At 39.6% G+C, this 15,222-nt stretch overlaps 1 protein-coding gene across 2 annotated transcripts in view; it reads left to right on the top strand.

Moving 5' to 3' along the window:
- The first annotated feature begins 4,506 nt into the window (after positions 1–4,506).
- Positions 4,507–15,222, top strand: part of LOC128700603 (TBC1 domain family member 25) — a 60,300-nt gene continuing 49,584 nt past the window's right edge. For both annotated transcript variants that reach the window (XM_070098853.1, XM_070098851.1), the window contains exon 1: positions 4,507–4,642. In XM_070098853.1, the coding sequence (XP_069954954.1) occupies positions 4,580–4,642 (63 nt within the window). In that variant the 5' untranslated portion in view covers positions 4,507–4,579. The remainder of the gene's footprint in view (positions 4,643–15,222) is intronic.

Here is a 15,222-nt window from a genome sequence, read left to right as displayed (position 1 = left end):
CGGGTCATCGCAAGATTGAGACCCGTGCCAGGACTACGGTCTTGGCGAACATTATACATACATACATCTGTATGTTAGAAGTGATCAAGGTCTCAGGACCGAAACGTTTTCTAATAAATATGTTATAGTGTTTGCTTACGTGTCTTTCTAAACTAACTTGTCGGTATTTATTACCAAGGTTTATACCATCATTGATATACTTTACATTATCTCCTGTTTTTCCTTTTACGTAAATTTGTGCAGAGAAAGACGAGTACTGACTCGTGTATAGTGCGAGCTTCGGTGTCTGATGAGGTTTACACAGGAAAAGACAGGGAAGGTCCATTTAATTTAATCGGGCAAGCTTGTTTCCTTTAAGAATAGAGTAACTGGTCACCTGAGTGTGTCACTGTCAATGTTGTGAGCCCATGACCAGGTGATACACTATCACTGACCTAATGGTCACCTTGGTGTGTTACTGTCACTTGTAATCACTAATGTTCACTTATTTTATAACCGATTCACCTCAACATAATATCTCATGACATATACTGTCGTTACTTTGTACAATACCTGGAGTATACTTGGAGGGTGTTCCGGGGGTCAGCGCCCCCGCGGCCCGGCCCATGACCAGGCTTAAACATTTTAAACAGATAACGAGAGCATCATGCCGATGCTCAAGTGAAACATATAGTGATCTAATTTGTCACAAGATGGTAAAATGTATCTTAAAAGGAAGATTTTGATAAGATATAAACCCACTTTACGACCCTCTTAGCGAGAATACTATAAGACCATTATTATATTCATACGAGGAGTGATAAACCCGGGGGGGATCGTACTACACCTGAGGTAATGGAAGACAATTAGGTTCGATCCAAAGAAAGGGAAGATTTGTGAAATTCCTGGGATCAAGAGCCCCTCACCGGCATCCATATGCTCTTGCCCTCCCGTTCACAGGATAGATATGGGGTGCACAATAAACTAGCCACTTCAATGACAAAATCTAAATTTAATCACCGGCATCAAGGCACCTTCTCTGAAGGGAACGTGAGAGCAGTAATGTATGAAGTCACTGTGGAGGATCGAGGCTCCACAACACTGAGATCAATGACCACCAACACTACCGCTTTACATAGTCTAATAATATAATAAGTACCGCTGGTAATACAAGATAACCAGTGTATATGAAGCAGCCAACAAGTGCACTGCTGCAGTATATATAAGTTCTGCTTTGATAAGTAAGACACATGTGCAACAGTTAGGTATGTTTATTCTGAAACGTTTCACCTACAGAGTAGGTTTCTTCAGTCGAGTACAGGGAAGTCAGCAGAAGCAGTAAAGATGTAAAGAAGAGGTGATCACTGCTCGACTGAAGAAGCCTACTCTGTAGGCGGAACGTTTGGGAATAAAGATACCTAACTGTTGTGTCTTATCAACTTGTCGTTATTAAATACCATTATGATAGTTATTTATTGTCCAGGTTTCACAATAAGTAAAAGTCATTCAGTTATCCATGCTTTATTTTATTTATTTATTTATTTATTTATTTATTTATTATAAATTTGTGCACACATACAGAGGTACAAAAAAATACAGATAAGAGCAGTATGCCAAAGCCACTTATACTATGCATAGCATTACGGGCTGGCTTAAAATTAACTTAAGATTAATTAAGCAATGATGAAGTCAGTGATAAAACATTAATGTAAACAGATTACTATAAAGCACAAGTGAGTATTACAAAGACAGGTCATATGAAGGATTCTGTTAGGTAGTGTATTTAAAAAATAATAAAGTTAGATTGGGTTTTAGGTTTAACATTTATGTGATATAATTGTGAGAAACATTTAAGATATACAATTTATAAGGTTCAGTTATTCAGTATTTATTTGGTTTTGGGTGAGTAAGTGATCTTTGAGTAGAGACTTGAATTTATAAACAGGTAGTGTTTCTTTTATATTTACAGGTAATGAATTCCAGATTTTAGGGCCTTTTATGTGCATTGAGTTTTTGCATAGTGTGAGATGAACACGAGGAACATCAAAGAGTGATCTGTGCCTTGTGTTATGGTCATGTGTTCTGTTGAGGTTGGCAAGGAGATGTTTGAGGGGAGGGTTAATATCAGAGTTAAGTGTTCTATGTATGTAATAGGTGCAGTAATAAGTATGGATGTTTTGTATGGTGAGTAGGTTTAGTGTATTGAATATTGGTGGAGTGTGCTGCCTGTAGTGAGAATTTGTTATCATTCTAACTGCAGCCTTTTGTTGGGTAATTAGTGGTCTGAGATGGTTAACTGTTGTTGAGCCCCATGCACAAATTCCATAGGTGAGATAGGGGTAAATAAGAGAGTGATATAGGGCCAGGAGGGCTGACTGTGGAACATAGTACCGTATCTTCGATAGTATGCCTACAGTCTTGGAAATTTTCTTAGAAATTTGTTGTATATGTGTATGAAATTTGAGTCTATTATCAAGGTGGATTCCTAAGAATTTTCCCTCTGTTAGCTTTGTGATAGGTGATCCGTTTATCATTATGTTAAGAGGGACATCTGTAGCTCTGTTACCAAACTGAATGAAGTAGGTTTTGTCAATGTTTAGTGTAAGTTTGTTAGTCCTCATCCAGGTAGATATTTTCTGTAATTCGGTATTTACAGTATTGGCTAGTGTGACTGGGCTCGGGTGAGAGAAGACGTATGTAGTGTCATCTGCAAATAGTGTGGGTTTGAGTAATTGCGAAGCATTTGGAAGGTCATTTATGTATAGGAGAAAGAGAAGAGGGCCAAGGACACTTCCCTGTGGGACACCAACTGTAATTGGTTGCGCAGAAGAGTTTGCCCCATTTGCGTACACATATTGGCTTCTGTTGCTGAGGTATGACTTGAGGTAATTGAGGGAGTGCCCTCTTATACCATAGTGTGACAATTTTACGTGGAGCAAGTCATGGTCAACTGTATCAAAAGCTTTACGTAAGTCAATGAAGATCCCCAGTGGGACTTCTTTTTTCTCTATTGCAGTGTATATATGTTCTAGCATGTGTATAATAGCATCATTAGTATTTTTATTAGGCCTGAATCCAAATTGGCAGGGGTTGAGTATGTTTTGGGAGATAAGGTAGGAGTAGATTCGTTTATGAATTAGTTTTTCAAAGATTTTTGAGAGAGGGTGTAAGTTGGATATTGGCCTATAGTTATTCAACTCTGTTTGGTCTCCTCCTTTGTGGATCGGGGTGACCCTTGCTATTTTGAGTACTGTAGGGAAGGTGGAGGATTCAATGGATTTGTTAAAGAGTGTTGCAATGATTGGAGATAGCACTTGTGACACTTTTTTATATATAAAGGGTGGTAAGGTACTTAAATCTCCTGCCTTGTTTTTTAGTGCATTGATAATAAGGGAGACTTCGTATGGGTTAGTCGGAGCTAGGAACAGTGTGTTCGGGTAGTTGCCGGTGAGGTAGTTATTTGGTGGGGTATCTGAGCTTGGGATTTTATGGGCAAGGTTTTGTCCTATAGTGGAGAAGAAATCATTGAGTCTGTTTGCTGTTTCTGTTGGTGGGAGTTGGGGTTCATCTGATTTTGCTAATTTTATTTCGCTATTTCGTGATATCTTTTTTGTTCCCAGAATTTCAGATAGTGTTTTCCAGGTCTTTTTTATATCACCTCGTAAGTTGGATAATCTGTTCTCATAATACAATTTTTTTGCCCTTCTTATCAGGCTGGTTAGGATTGACGAGTAACGTTTTGTTTGGTCTCTGGTTATGTGACCCATTCTGTACTGTTTTTCATATTGGTGTTTTGTATTTATGGATTTGAGAATGCTGGGTGTTAGCCAGGGACTGTTCAGTCTCTTTGCTGTCATCTGTTTAGTTTTTTTAGGGCAGTGCTTGTTATAGAGGTATTGGGTCTTTTTTAGAAAATTATTAATACATTCGTCAATATCTGTATAGATTTCTAGCTCAGTGTGCCAATCAATGTTTGCTAATGCTGTTGCGAAGTTATTAATGGCTTAAAAAAATTGTTGAGAGTTTATTACCTGAGTTCCATCTATTACACAACTTAACATGTATGTAAAACATTTGCAGCAAAATATATTTATATCTCGGGTCAAACCAAAAATATTCCTATAAAAATACAATAAGAAATGCTAAAGCAAGAAATGAACGTTGCAGGAAACTAGAGAAAACCAAGAGCTTATTATTCCATCTGTTGAATTAAAAAAATCAAATTAACATTAAAAATCTTCTATCTTGGGCGATTTTAAAGGCAAAATATGTTTGCCACTGACAGAAATAATACACGAAATATTACAAAAAATATAGTCTGCGACCTCTTGGTTTAGATGTGGCGTCAAACACATTAGCGATTGATCATTTGATTATATTTACTAATTTAACAACGTATTTAATTTAAAATATATATGGTACTTTTATTATGACAATATGTATATGTATGTACTTGTAATTATGTTAAATAATAAATTATGAGTTATAAATATTGTGTGTTTAAGTTAACTTAATGTTTGGGCGTGGAGTGTCAGATGGAGAGTGTCAGCTGTGATGGGCCACTGCAGCCGCTACACAAAATAATCGATTGAGATCAGAAATGGCATCTGGTATAACCACAGCGACCTCATCTAGGGATGCAGTGAGGATCAAAGTAATCCAGGTGAGGAGGGGAAGGGAGTGGAGGAGGTGTCAGTCTTAAATAATGGTGGAAATTGTTTGGACACTGATTCGCTATTTTTGGTGTACATTATTATAGCATCGTTCTTACTTTTGTAATGTGACCTTGGCAGGTTTTTAATATCTACACTATACATGTGTGTGTGTTTATATTGAAATAGTATCAGATATATATATTTTTTCAAATACATACGTTAAGTAGGTGAATTTATCTAGAAATTTGTTTTTTAGTTTCCCCAAAACATATTAATACAGTATATTTGTATAATTGATCTTGATGAAAGTAATATGTAAACTGATTAAATCTTTTGCCAGTAAAGCAGAAATTTAAAAAAAAAAAAATTGAGAAATTAATTATTTTCTCAGTGGCTTATTTTTACATTAAATATACTTTCACTTTATGAAAGCAGATTTTCAATTAGCTGGTGAGATCCATTTGTCCACTTTATCACTAGTCTTTGTACAGCCTTTTGTATTAGCTTCTTGTGCTATAATTCCAGAGTAGCTGATGCACTTCCTTATGAGACGAGGTATATAACGCAGCTACGAAAACTTTATGTGGAACAGACAAGTGTATTTTAAGACATAATGCAGTTTTGTAATGTATGGTGCATTATATATAAAACCTCAAGTTATGCATTAGATTATGATTATGCAAGCCTTGCCCCTCAAGGAAGGCTCCTTGATGTTGGTGAGGGGCTCTTGATTTAGGGAATCGGATCTGTGCATGCTCCAGTTCCCCGAATTAAGCCTGAATGCCTTCCACATCCCCCCCCCAGGCGCTGTATAATCCTTCGGGTTTAGCGCTTCCCCCTTGATTATAATAATAATAATATGCAAGGCTTCAAATTATTTGGTAAAATAGTTAAGGTTAGATTACATAATTTCTCATTGTAACATAATTAAGTTGCATGAAGATAATTACGTACAGTGATCATTCTTAGTAACAAAAATCTAATTATTAAAACAGCAGTGTCAAAATGATGGGAGAGTAATAGAAAATTTTTGGGTATAGAGAGTAGAGACAGGAGGTGTATAAGTGTGAATGCTGCATGGGAATGTTATAAGTAAGTTACAAAAAATATGCTTGATATATATATTCAATTATTGTAACTCATGTCAATTCAGGGAGTGCTTTTTAACAATACTTTTGCAGCTGTTGGCAAATAGGAAACTTCTAGAATCTTCTAATAGAGAGTTTCAGATTTTGAGGCTTTTAATATTCTTTGAGTTTCTACTCAGGTTGTCAAACACATGAGACATCAAAGAGGTATTTGTCTTGTATTATGTCTATGGGTTTTATTACATCTCCCTAAGGAGAGCTTCATGGCTGGATTATATTTGTATTGATTATCCAGTATATAGAGTACTATGCAAAGTACCAGAGTATTATCTGGAGGGTATTCCGGGGATCAACGCCCCTGCGACCTGGTCCGCGACCAGGCCTCCTGGTGGATCAGAGCCTGATCAACGAGGCTGTTACTGCTGGCTGCACGTAGTCCAACGTATGAACCACAGCCTGGTTGATCCGGCACTGACTTGAGGTATCTGTCCAGTTTCCTCTTGAAGACAACCAGGGGTCTATTGGTGGGAGGCTGTTGAACAGTCTTGGGCCCCAGACACTAAGTGTTTTCTCTTAGTGTACCAGTGGTTCCCCTACTTTTCACTGGAGGTATGTTGCATCACCTGCCAAGTCTTTTGCTCTCGTAGGGAGTGATTTCTGTGTGCAGATTAGGGGCCCTTCCCTCCAGAATCTTCCACTGTAGATTATCATATATCTCTCTTTCCTGTGCTCCAGTGAGTACAAGTCAAGTGCTTCCAGGCATTCCCAGTAGTTAAGGTGTTTGATGGAACTTGTGTGTGCAGTAAAGGTTCTTGGCACATTCTCCAGACCTGCAATTTCACCTGCCTTGAATGGGGATGTTAATGTACAGCAGTATTCCAGCCTAGAGAGAACAAGAAATTTAAAAAGGATCATCAATGGCTTAGCATCTCATGTCTTGAATGTTCTTATTATCCATCCACTAGAGTGGATGTTTTGTATGTTAAGTAAATGTAAACTTTTAAAAAATGTTGGTGTGTATTTTCTGGAGCCTTATTGAATGATCATTGCAACTCCAGGTAATTACATTTAATGTACACACTAACACATTTGTATTGTGTACATTAATGTTAGTCGGAGACCTCATGGCTATGTGCCTGATGAGTATTAATTTTTTAACTTGCCATCTGGGAGTACAATGTATACTTAAGAATTTTCCCTCATCTTTTCTTTCCATTTTCTTGTTAGGCTTATCAGGGGCAACTGACAGCTCACACTGTATCGAGCCTGGCTTCCTGATGTTTGGAGAAGATACATTGCCCAAAGCTGGGCGATGAAAGAAAAGGGAACAGGAGTCCCTTTGTAAAGAGAAATGGAAACTAGAAGTTCCCAGATAGATCAGGTGGACCCCCTTGCCAAGTCCCAGCAGAGCAAGATACCCACACTTCGCCTGAGTTCAGTAACCTGCTTCTCCACCACAACTATTAAATAACTATTTCCCACCACAACTGGCTGAAATTATGCCGATGACAGGTGCCCCTCCTGTAATGTACCTGCAGGCAAAATAGATGAGGACAAGTGTCCCAGAAAGAATGGGGGAAATTTACCACTGATACCCAAGTGAGAGAGACATCCATGCCTGACGAAGGCTGGCACAGAAGTCCTTGTCTTTTCTTGCATATATTATTTATTTTTATATTCAGGTGTGTATTTTTAGCTTTTTACCCAAGCCCTTTGTAGGTCTCATCTAGATTTGGATTGGAGATAACAAAACTTGTCTACAAACATACCTGGTTTAAGTTCCTAAGCGGCATTAGGAAAGTCCTAGCTGTAGATGAGAAAGAGGAGAGGCTGTATACTGTATTAGTGGTGGTATATTGGCTTTACTGTTTAGTAGATTTATTATTAAAGTAACGTAAGTAGTATTACTTGGGGATAAGTTTGCAAGGATTGGGTAATTTTCAATGAGGTAATCTCTTACATGGACATAAGTGTTCAGTATTTTGCTGGCTAGGCATTGAAAATGCCTCGATTACATGATATAAAAGTAGAAGAAATACACCCTTAGGGCTATTGAACTCAGTTAATACTCATGAATAATCTAACAAAACCAAGGATTATAACTTATTTCCATTGGTGCCTTTCCATTGGTTTGCCTTTATTAAGTTATCCCATGTTAAATGTACATAATGTGCTTTTAATGTTCCCATAATGTGTGTGCTCTAAAGACCACTGTAAATAATTTTTTTTGTGTTATGTATTGAAAGCCTAAATACAAACTTAACTTAGGCAGAGGTGCCTATTTGCTGATAGGTAAACAAGCAGCATTTGTAAGGACACTTTCCCATATATCTTGTGCTTTCGCATTTACCTTGTATCTTGTACTGTTGTAAGCCAAATGGTCTACCACTGATCTGCAGTGTGTTCCAGAAAAGATTCTTTAATTATACAATTAACCCTTTGACTGTTTCAGGGCCCTCTCTGAAACTGTCATTCTATGTCGCCAAATATTCGAAAAAAAAAAAATTATTTTTTCTTATGAAAATGTTAGGAATATTTTTACTAGTGTTTTAAGCCTAAAAAAAAATTTTTGCCATCAGTACTTACCGAGATATAGAGCCGCAAAGTTTGCAGAAATTGACGTGCGTACGGCAACAGCGGCGACTGCCGCCCACCCGGTATTCTTTTATTTACTCTAATTCAAAGGTTTCTTGCATTTTTCAATATTTTTCTTTTCCAGGTAACTTATGTGGCCTGTGAGACCAATGTAAGGTGCATTGTTCAAATATACACTCATTATTTACAACACAATAACAGAACAAACTTTATCACTATTAGTTTGTGTATACACTTTGTTTACACAAACAAACAATACAAAACAATGTTTATTACTAGTGTTCCATAATATATATACATATGTACAGTCACTAACCACGTTCCTAGAACTGCTGCAGCTTGTGGAACTCTTTGAAACATGGGTATATGCAGAGGGGCACTTCACACTCCTCGCACATAAAACGAGTGTCTCTGCGTGTTTGTGGGCGTTTTGTGGTATGCATACATACATAACACCTCTTCTGAGCATTTTTCTTGGCAGTAGTAGGAGGCAGTTGTATGGGGTAGTGATCACCAGGCCTCAAACGAGATGACGTCTGTGGGCGCTGGTCTATTGCAGGAGTTGCTCCTTTGTACTTTGCAATTATTTGTCTGATTACTGACAGGCAAAATTCACCATATTTTGGTGTTTTGTTGGTCTTCAACTTGTATATGTTATAAGCATTTAGCATAGAGATATCAACAAGATGGAAAAAAGGTTTGATATACCACTTATAACTCTTGCGTACACAGTCTGCAAACCCAATCTGCATGTCACATTTGTCCACTAAGCGCATATTGAGGTTGTAGTCCATGACAGCTGCAGGCTTTAGAATGGGTTCATTGGTCTCTCTGTTGTCCCTGCCACTGGGTACCATTTCGTTTGTGTGAACTGATGTCAACAATGTGACATCACGTTTGTCATGCCACCGAAATGCCATGATGTCATTGGCAGCAAAGGCTTGCACCTCACCTCTGCGAGTGCCAGCGTCGAACCTTGGCATATGTTTGCGATTACCACGCACTGTGCCACACACGTCTGTCAAGTTCACTCGCAAGAAATCACTGAGTAAGGGGCTTGTGTACCAGTTATCAGTAAATAACATATGCCCCTTACCAAGATATGGTTCCATCATTGTTCGAACCACATCACCAGAGATACCCAATAACTTCATGGTATCTCTCAAAGTATTACTGCCAGTGTACACAATAATATCTAAAACAAGACCACTTCTGCAATCACACAGTACAAATAGCTTTATACCAAAGCGTTTCCTCTTGCTTGGTATATATTGCTTGAATGAGAGTCTTCCTTTGAATAAAATCAAGGACTCATCAATAACAAGCTTCCTGAAGGGATAAAAATACATGCAGCACTTTTGTTTCAGGTACATAAACACATTTCTTATCTTATATAACCTGTCGCTTCTGTCAGGCCTGGTTTTGTCTGAAAAGTGTAACATACGCAACAGTATCAGGAAACGATTGACACCTATAATGTCACTAAAACCTGGAGTTGAAATCAGGCGATCTGTTGTCCAGTATGTGGTGACAGTGTGCTTATACACATGTGGCATAAGCATTATTGTGGCAAAAAACAGGTACATCTCTGCCACAGTTGTCTCCTTCCACTTGTGTAGCCGTGATTTTGGTGAGAGAATTGTATTTGCCATGGTGTATTCACAGTATGTGTTGGTTTCCCTGACAATGATGTCCATCAGGGGTTCATCGAAGAATAACTCAAAGCAGTCCAGTTCACTGGCATTGTTCCCAAGTGGACAAGATGGCTTTATTCCACTTTGTGTTTCATCAAAGTCATGGGGACTGGGAACAAACTCGTCACCGTCCTGCCAATCCCAGATGCGGTCTGCTGGTGGGGTCTGGATATTGTACCGTGGTTGTGGCTGTGGTTGTGGCTGTGCAGGTTGTGGTGGTGCAGGTTGTGGCAGTGTGGGGTAGGGTGAGGCTGGTTGTTCTGCTGAGTCAGCCGCGTGGCTAGTAGCGTGGCCCGGTGATGGTGCCACATGGGCCGTGCCACCCTCACTATCACCACCACTGCCTCCTCCCTCACTGTCACCATTCATACCCATCGTTACAATATCGTCATCTTCACTATCAGGTCGTGGTGTTGGGCCACGGGATGTGCTCCCAGAGTTTCTCCTTCCCCTTGGAACAACATATGAAACACTACCAGACCGCATGCTACGTCGTACATACTGGCGCTTCACTGGGGAATATTCACTCTCACTGTCACTAGAACTGCTTTCAATGACCTTGAAATCACTATCACTATCACTATCACTATCACTGCTATCATCAGGGTGTTGTACACGACCAAATAGTTTCCTCTTTCGTCCTGGTACAGGCGAAGGTGAATGTGAACAAGCCGGCACAGCACCAGAGGTCGAAGGTTGTGGGTCATCTGGGTTTTCGTCACTATTTACGTTATCCTGGGCACTTTTTTCGGTAACACTCGCTTGAAAACCCTTGAATTCACTGTCACTGACATTTACATCGCTGTTAGAGCTATCACTTGGGAACAAAAGACCTCCAATCCGCCGAGGAGTGAGGAACTTCTTACCGAGAGGCATGGTGAAAATGGACTGACAACATGGCGTTCCCACAATGCACCGCTAGGTCCCAGATTTTTTTCACAGGGTGCACACCGACCACTGAGACCTATTCTCTCCCATGTAGGCCTACCAGGCCTTTGGCGCGCGATTTGAAGCCGCTAGAATTTGTGCGTATAAATACGTCAGAAACATTGGCTCGTAAGACGTATTTATATGTCGGAAACAGTCAAAGGGTTAAGGATGGATGATTAAATCATCTTTAACCCTTTGAGGGTCGACAGGCCCTCTCCGAAACTCGTTCTCAGGGTCGGCCAAATTTCAAAAAAAAAAAAAATATTTTTTCTTATGAAAAAATAGTTTTTTTTTCTAAACATTATAGGCTAAACAAAAAAATTTTAACGTCAATACTTACCGAGATATGGAGGCGTGAAATTTGCCAAAATTGAACAACATATGGTAACATCGCTGACTGCCGTCACCCGGTATTTTTCTATTTACTTTTTTATGTACTATTTTCAATTATTTTTCTTTTTCTGAGTAACTTTTATGGCCTCTGAGGCCAGCGTGATCAGTATTTTGTAAGTTATTTCTTTTTCAATACTACACAATAAGGGCGTAAACACTGTTGTCATTATTTTGTTTACAGAAAATATTTACACAAACAAACGATATGAAATGTTGTTTATTACTATTTTTCTATATTTTATATACACATATACAGTCACAGGGAATGTTTCTAGAAGTTCTGCAGCCTGTGGAAGTCTTTGAAACATGGTGTCATGCACAGTGGAGTTTTACACTCCTCACACATAAAACGAGTGTCTCTGCGTTGTTGTGTGCGTTTTTTTGTATGTGCACAGACGTTACACCTCTTCTGAGCCTTTTTCTTCAAAGCAGTAGCAGGCAGTTTTACCAGGAAATGATCACCATGCTTCAGACGAGCAGGTAGTTGTTGATAATTTGGTGGGCGGTCAATTGCAGGTGCTGTTCCTTGGTACTTGAATACTATTTGTCTGATGACAGACAAACAGAATTCGCCATACTGTGGTTTGTTTCTGGTGCTCATCTTATACATATTATAAGCATTGAGCATGGAAATGTCCAGAAGATGGAAAAACAGTTTGATGTACCACTTATAACTCTTGCGAACACAATCAGCAAACCCAATCTGCATGTCACATTTGTCCACTGAACGCATGTTGAAGGTGTAATCAATCACAGCTGCAGGTTTTAGAATGGGTTCATTTCTCTCTCTATGCTGCCTGCCACTGTCTGCCATTTCATTAGGGTGAATTGATGACAACAGTGTGACATCTCGTTTGTCATGCCACCGAAATGCCATGATGTCATTGGCAGCAAACGCCTGCACCTCACCTCTACGAGTGCCAGCGTCAAACCTGGGCATATGTTTTCGATTTGCACGCACTGTGCCACACACATCTGTCATGTTCACTCGCAAAAAATCACTGAGTGAGGGGCTTGTGTACCAGTTATCTGTATATAATATATGCCCCTTACCAAGGTATGGTTCTATCATTGTTCGAACCACATCACCTAAGATGCCCAATAACTTCCTGGTATTTTGCAATGTATAACTTCCAGTGTACACAATAATATCCAATACCAGACCACTGTAACAATCACAAAGCACAAACAACTTTATACCAAAGCGTTTCCTCTTGCTTGGTATGTACTGCTTGAAAGAGAGTCTTCCTTTGAACAGAATCAAAGACTCGTCAATTACAAGCTTCCTGAAGGGATAAAAATGCGTACTGAATTTCTGTTTCGGATACACAAACACATTCCTAATCTTATATAACCTGTCAGTTCTATCAGGCCTGGTTTTATCTGAGAAGTGAAGCATACGTAACATTAGCACAAATCGATTCACTGGCGTTATATCACTGAAACCTGGTGTTGCAATCAGGGGGTCTGTTGACCAGTATGATTTCACTTTGTGCTTATACACATGTGGCATAAGCATTATTGTGGCAAAGAAAAGATGCATCTCAGCCACAGTTGCCTCCTTCCACTGGTGTAGACGTGATTTTGGTGAAAGTAATGTGTTTGCCGTGGTGTACTCGTAGTATGTGTTGCTTTCCATGACAATACTTTTCATCAGTGGTTCGTCAAAGAACTAGAAACATTCCAGTTCAGTGGCATTGTTCCCAAGTGCACAAGATGGCCGTATTCCACTTTGGCTGTCATCAAACTGGTGGGGATTTGGAACAAAATTGACAGCTTCCTGCCAATCCCAGGTGCGGTCTGCTGGTGGGTACTGGACAATGACAGGTGGTTGTGGTTGTGGAGGTTGTGGTTGTGGAGGTTGTGGTTGTGGAGGTTGTGGTTGTGGAGGCTGGTGTGGTGGGTGAGTGGGGGATGGTGGCCTTTGTTCTAGATCAGCTGAGGCAGCGGCATGGGTGGCAGCGTGGGTGGCAGCGTGGGTGGCAGCATGGCCCACTGCTGGTGCCTCACCGCTGGCACCACTACCACCACACACATTTTCCATCCCAATTGCAACAGTATCTTCGTCATTTTCACTGTCTGTTCCTGTTGTACAGTCACGGGATGTACTCCGAGATACACTCCTTCCCCTTGGTATAACATATGGCACACTACCAGAGCGCATATATCGTTGTATATACTGACGCTTCACTGGGGAATATTGCACTTCACTATCACTACTGGAACTAGTTTGAAGAGCTTGTAGTTCATATTCACTATCACTATCATCACCCATGCTCTCATCTGAGTCTGGGATTTGGGAAAATAGAAGTTTCCTCTTGGGTTCTGGAACAACTGAATGTGAACAAGAGGGCCCAGCACCAGAGGTGGAAGGCTGAGGGTCGTCTGGGTTTTCCTCACTATTACCGATATTATGGTCATTAGTTTCGGTCAAAACCTCACTAAAACCACGAAACTCATCTTCACTGGCACTTCCATCATTATTAGAACTGTCACTGGGGAACAAAAGTGTCCCAATTCACCGAGGAGTGAGGAGCTTCTTATCGCGAGGCATGGTGGACATTGTTTACTAAGAGGGCATTCCCACAATGCACCACTGGGTCCCAGATTTTTTTTTCTACCGCGCACACCGACCACGCAGACCCATTCTCTCACACCTAGGCCTACCAGCCTTTTTGCGCGAGATTTGAGGCCGCTAGAATTTATGCGTACTAGTACGTCAAAAACCCCTACGCGTAAGACGTACTAGTACGACCAAAACCCTCAAAGGGTTAATAATTCATTAGCAGCAATGTTTGTTTCGAGAAATTATCTTTTGGGAGGTAAAAACTAACTGCAAGGCATGGTTTGGAATACCTAAGTTGTACTGTTTCTGGTCAAGTCTAAGAAAACTAATTAAGTGGACTTGAGAATTGGAGATAGGGTGTACGTACTTTGAAAGCTGGTATATGATGTAGCAGTTTGGTGGGTTATCATTGGATCTTAATGTCAGCTTTTCTGGGAAACCAGCTTGGATGAGTGTTGGTAAAGTACTATACACTGTGGGGGAATGGACTATATACTGGGTATTTAACCCTTTGAGGGTCGACAGGCCCTCTCCGAAACTCGTTCTCAGGGTCGGCCAAATTTAAAAAAAAAAAAAAAAATTATTTTCTCTTATGAAAAGATAGAGAATCTTTTCCCGATCATAAAGACACCAAAAGTTTGAAATTTGATAGAAAACTTACGGAATTATGCTCTCGCAAAGTTAGCGGTCTCGGTGATGTTTACGCATCGGCGATTTTGCCCACTTTGAGCCCCATTTTCGGCCAATTTCACTGTACTAGTCGACAAAAAACATGAATATTTCGCTAGAACTCCATTTTTTCTATCGAATGGGTGCAAGAAACCACTCATTTATGAAATTCAACTATCCAGTACAGTGGTCAGAATTTAGCAATTTTGCCAATTTCACACAAATTTCAAAAGATGCCAATTTCCGAATAGGGTCCAGAATAAACAAGAAAGACATTCCTGGCACTAAAATGACATTTCCTCTAGTCATTAGTCATGTCTCAAGGCCCCTCTTATATTCTTTTGCTTCCCACTTTGAATTTTTATTTTCACAAAAAATATAAGATTTACTGTTATGCAGACTACTACATTAGTATAAAAAATGGTATAAATATTATTGGTGCACTTGTGAAAGAATATTAGACTCACCAGTTGACGTGTATTGCACGCTTGGCACGATTTGTTTACTTTTGAAGTTTGGTAAAAATCGAACATTTCTGCTACTTTGAGCTCAATTTCAAGGCATCTTTCTTTGTAAAACCAGTCAAAATCATCTCAATTTCTGTAATATGTCTTCCATTCTATAAAATGAGACCAAGAAAACTAGAATACAAC

This window comes from Cherax quadricarinatus, chromosome 65, assembly GCF_038502225.1.
Source record: "Cherax quadricarinatus isolate ZL_2023a chromosome 65, ASM3850222v1, whole genome shotgun sequence".
NCBI lineage: Eukaryota > Metazoa > Arthropoda > Malacostraca > Decapoda > Parastacidae > Cherax > Cherax quadricarinatus.
The sequence above is the reverse complement of the archived record's forward strand: the minus strand, read 5'-3'. Positions and strand labels throughout refer to the sequence as shown.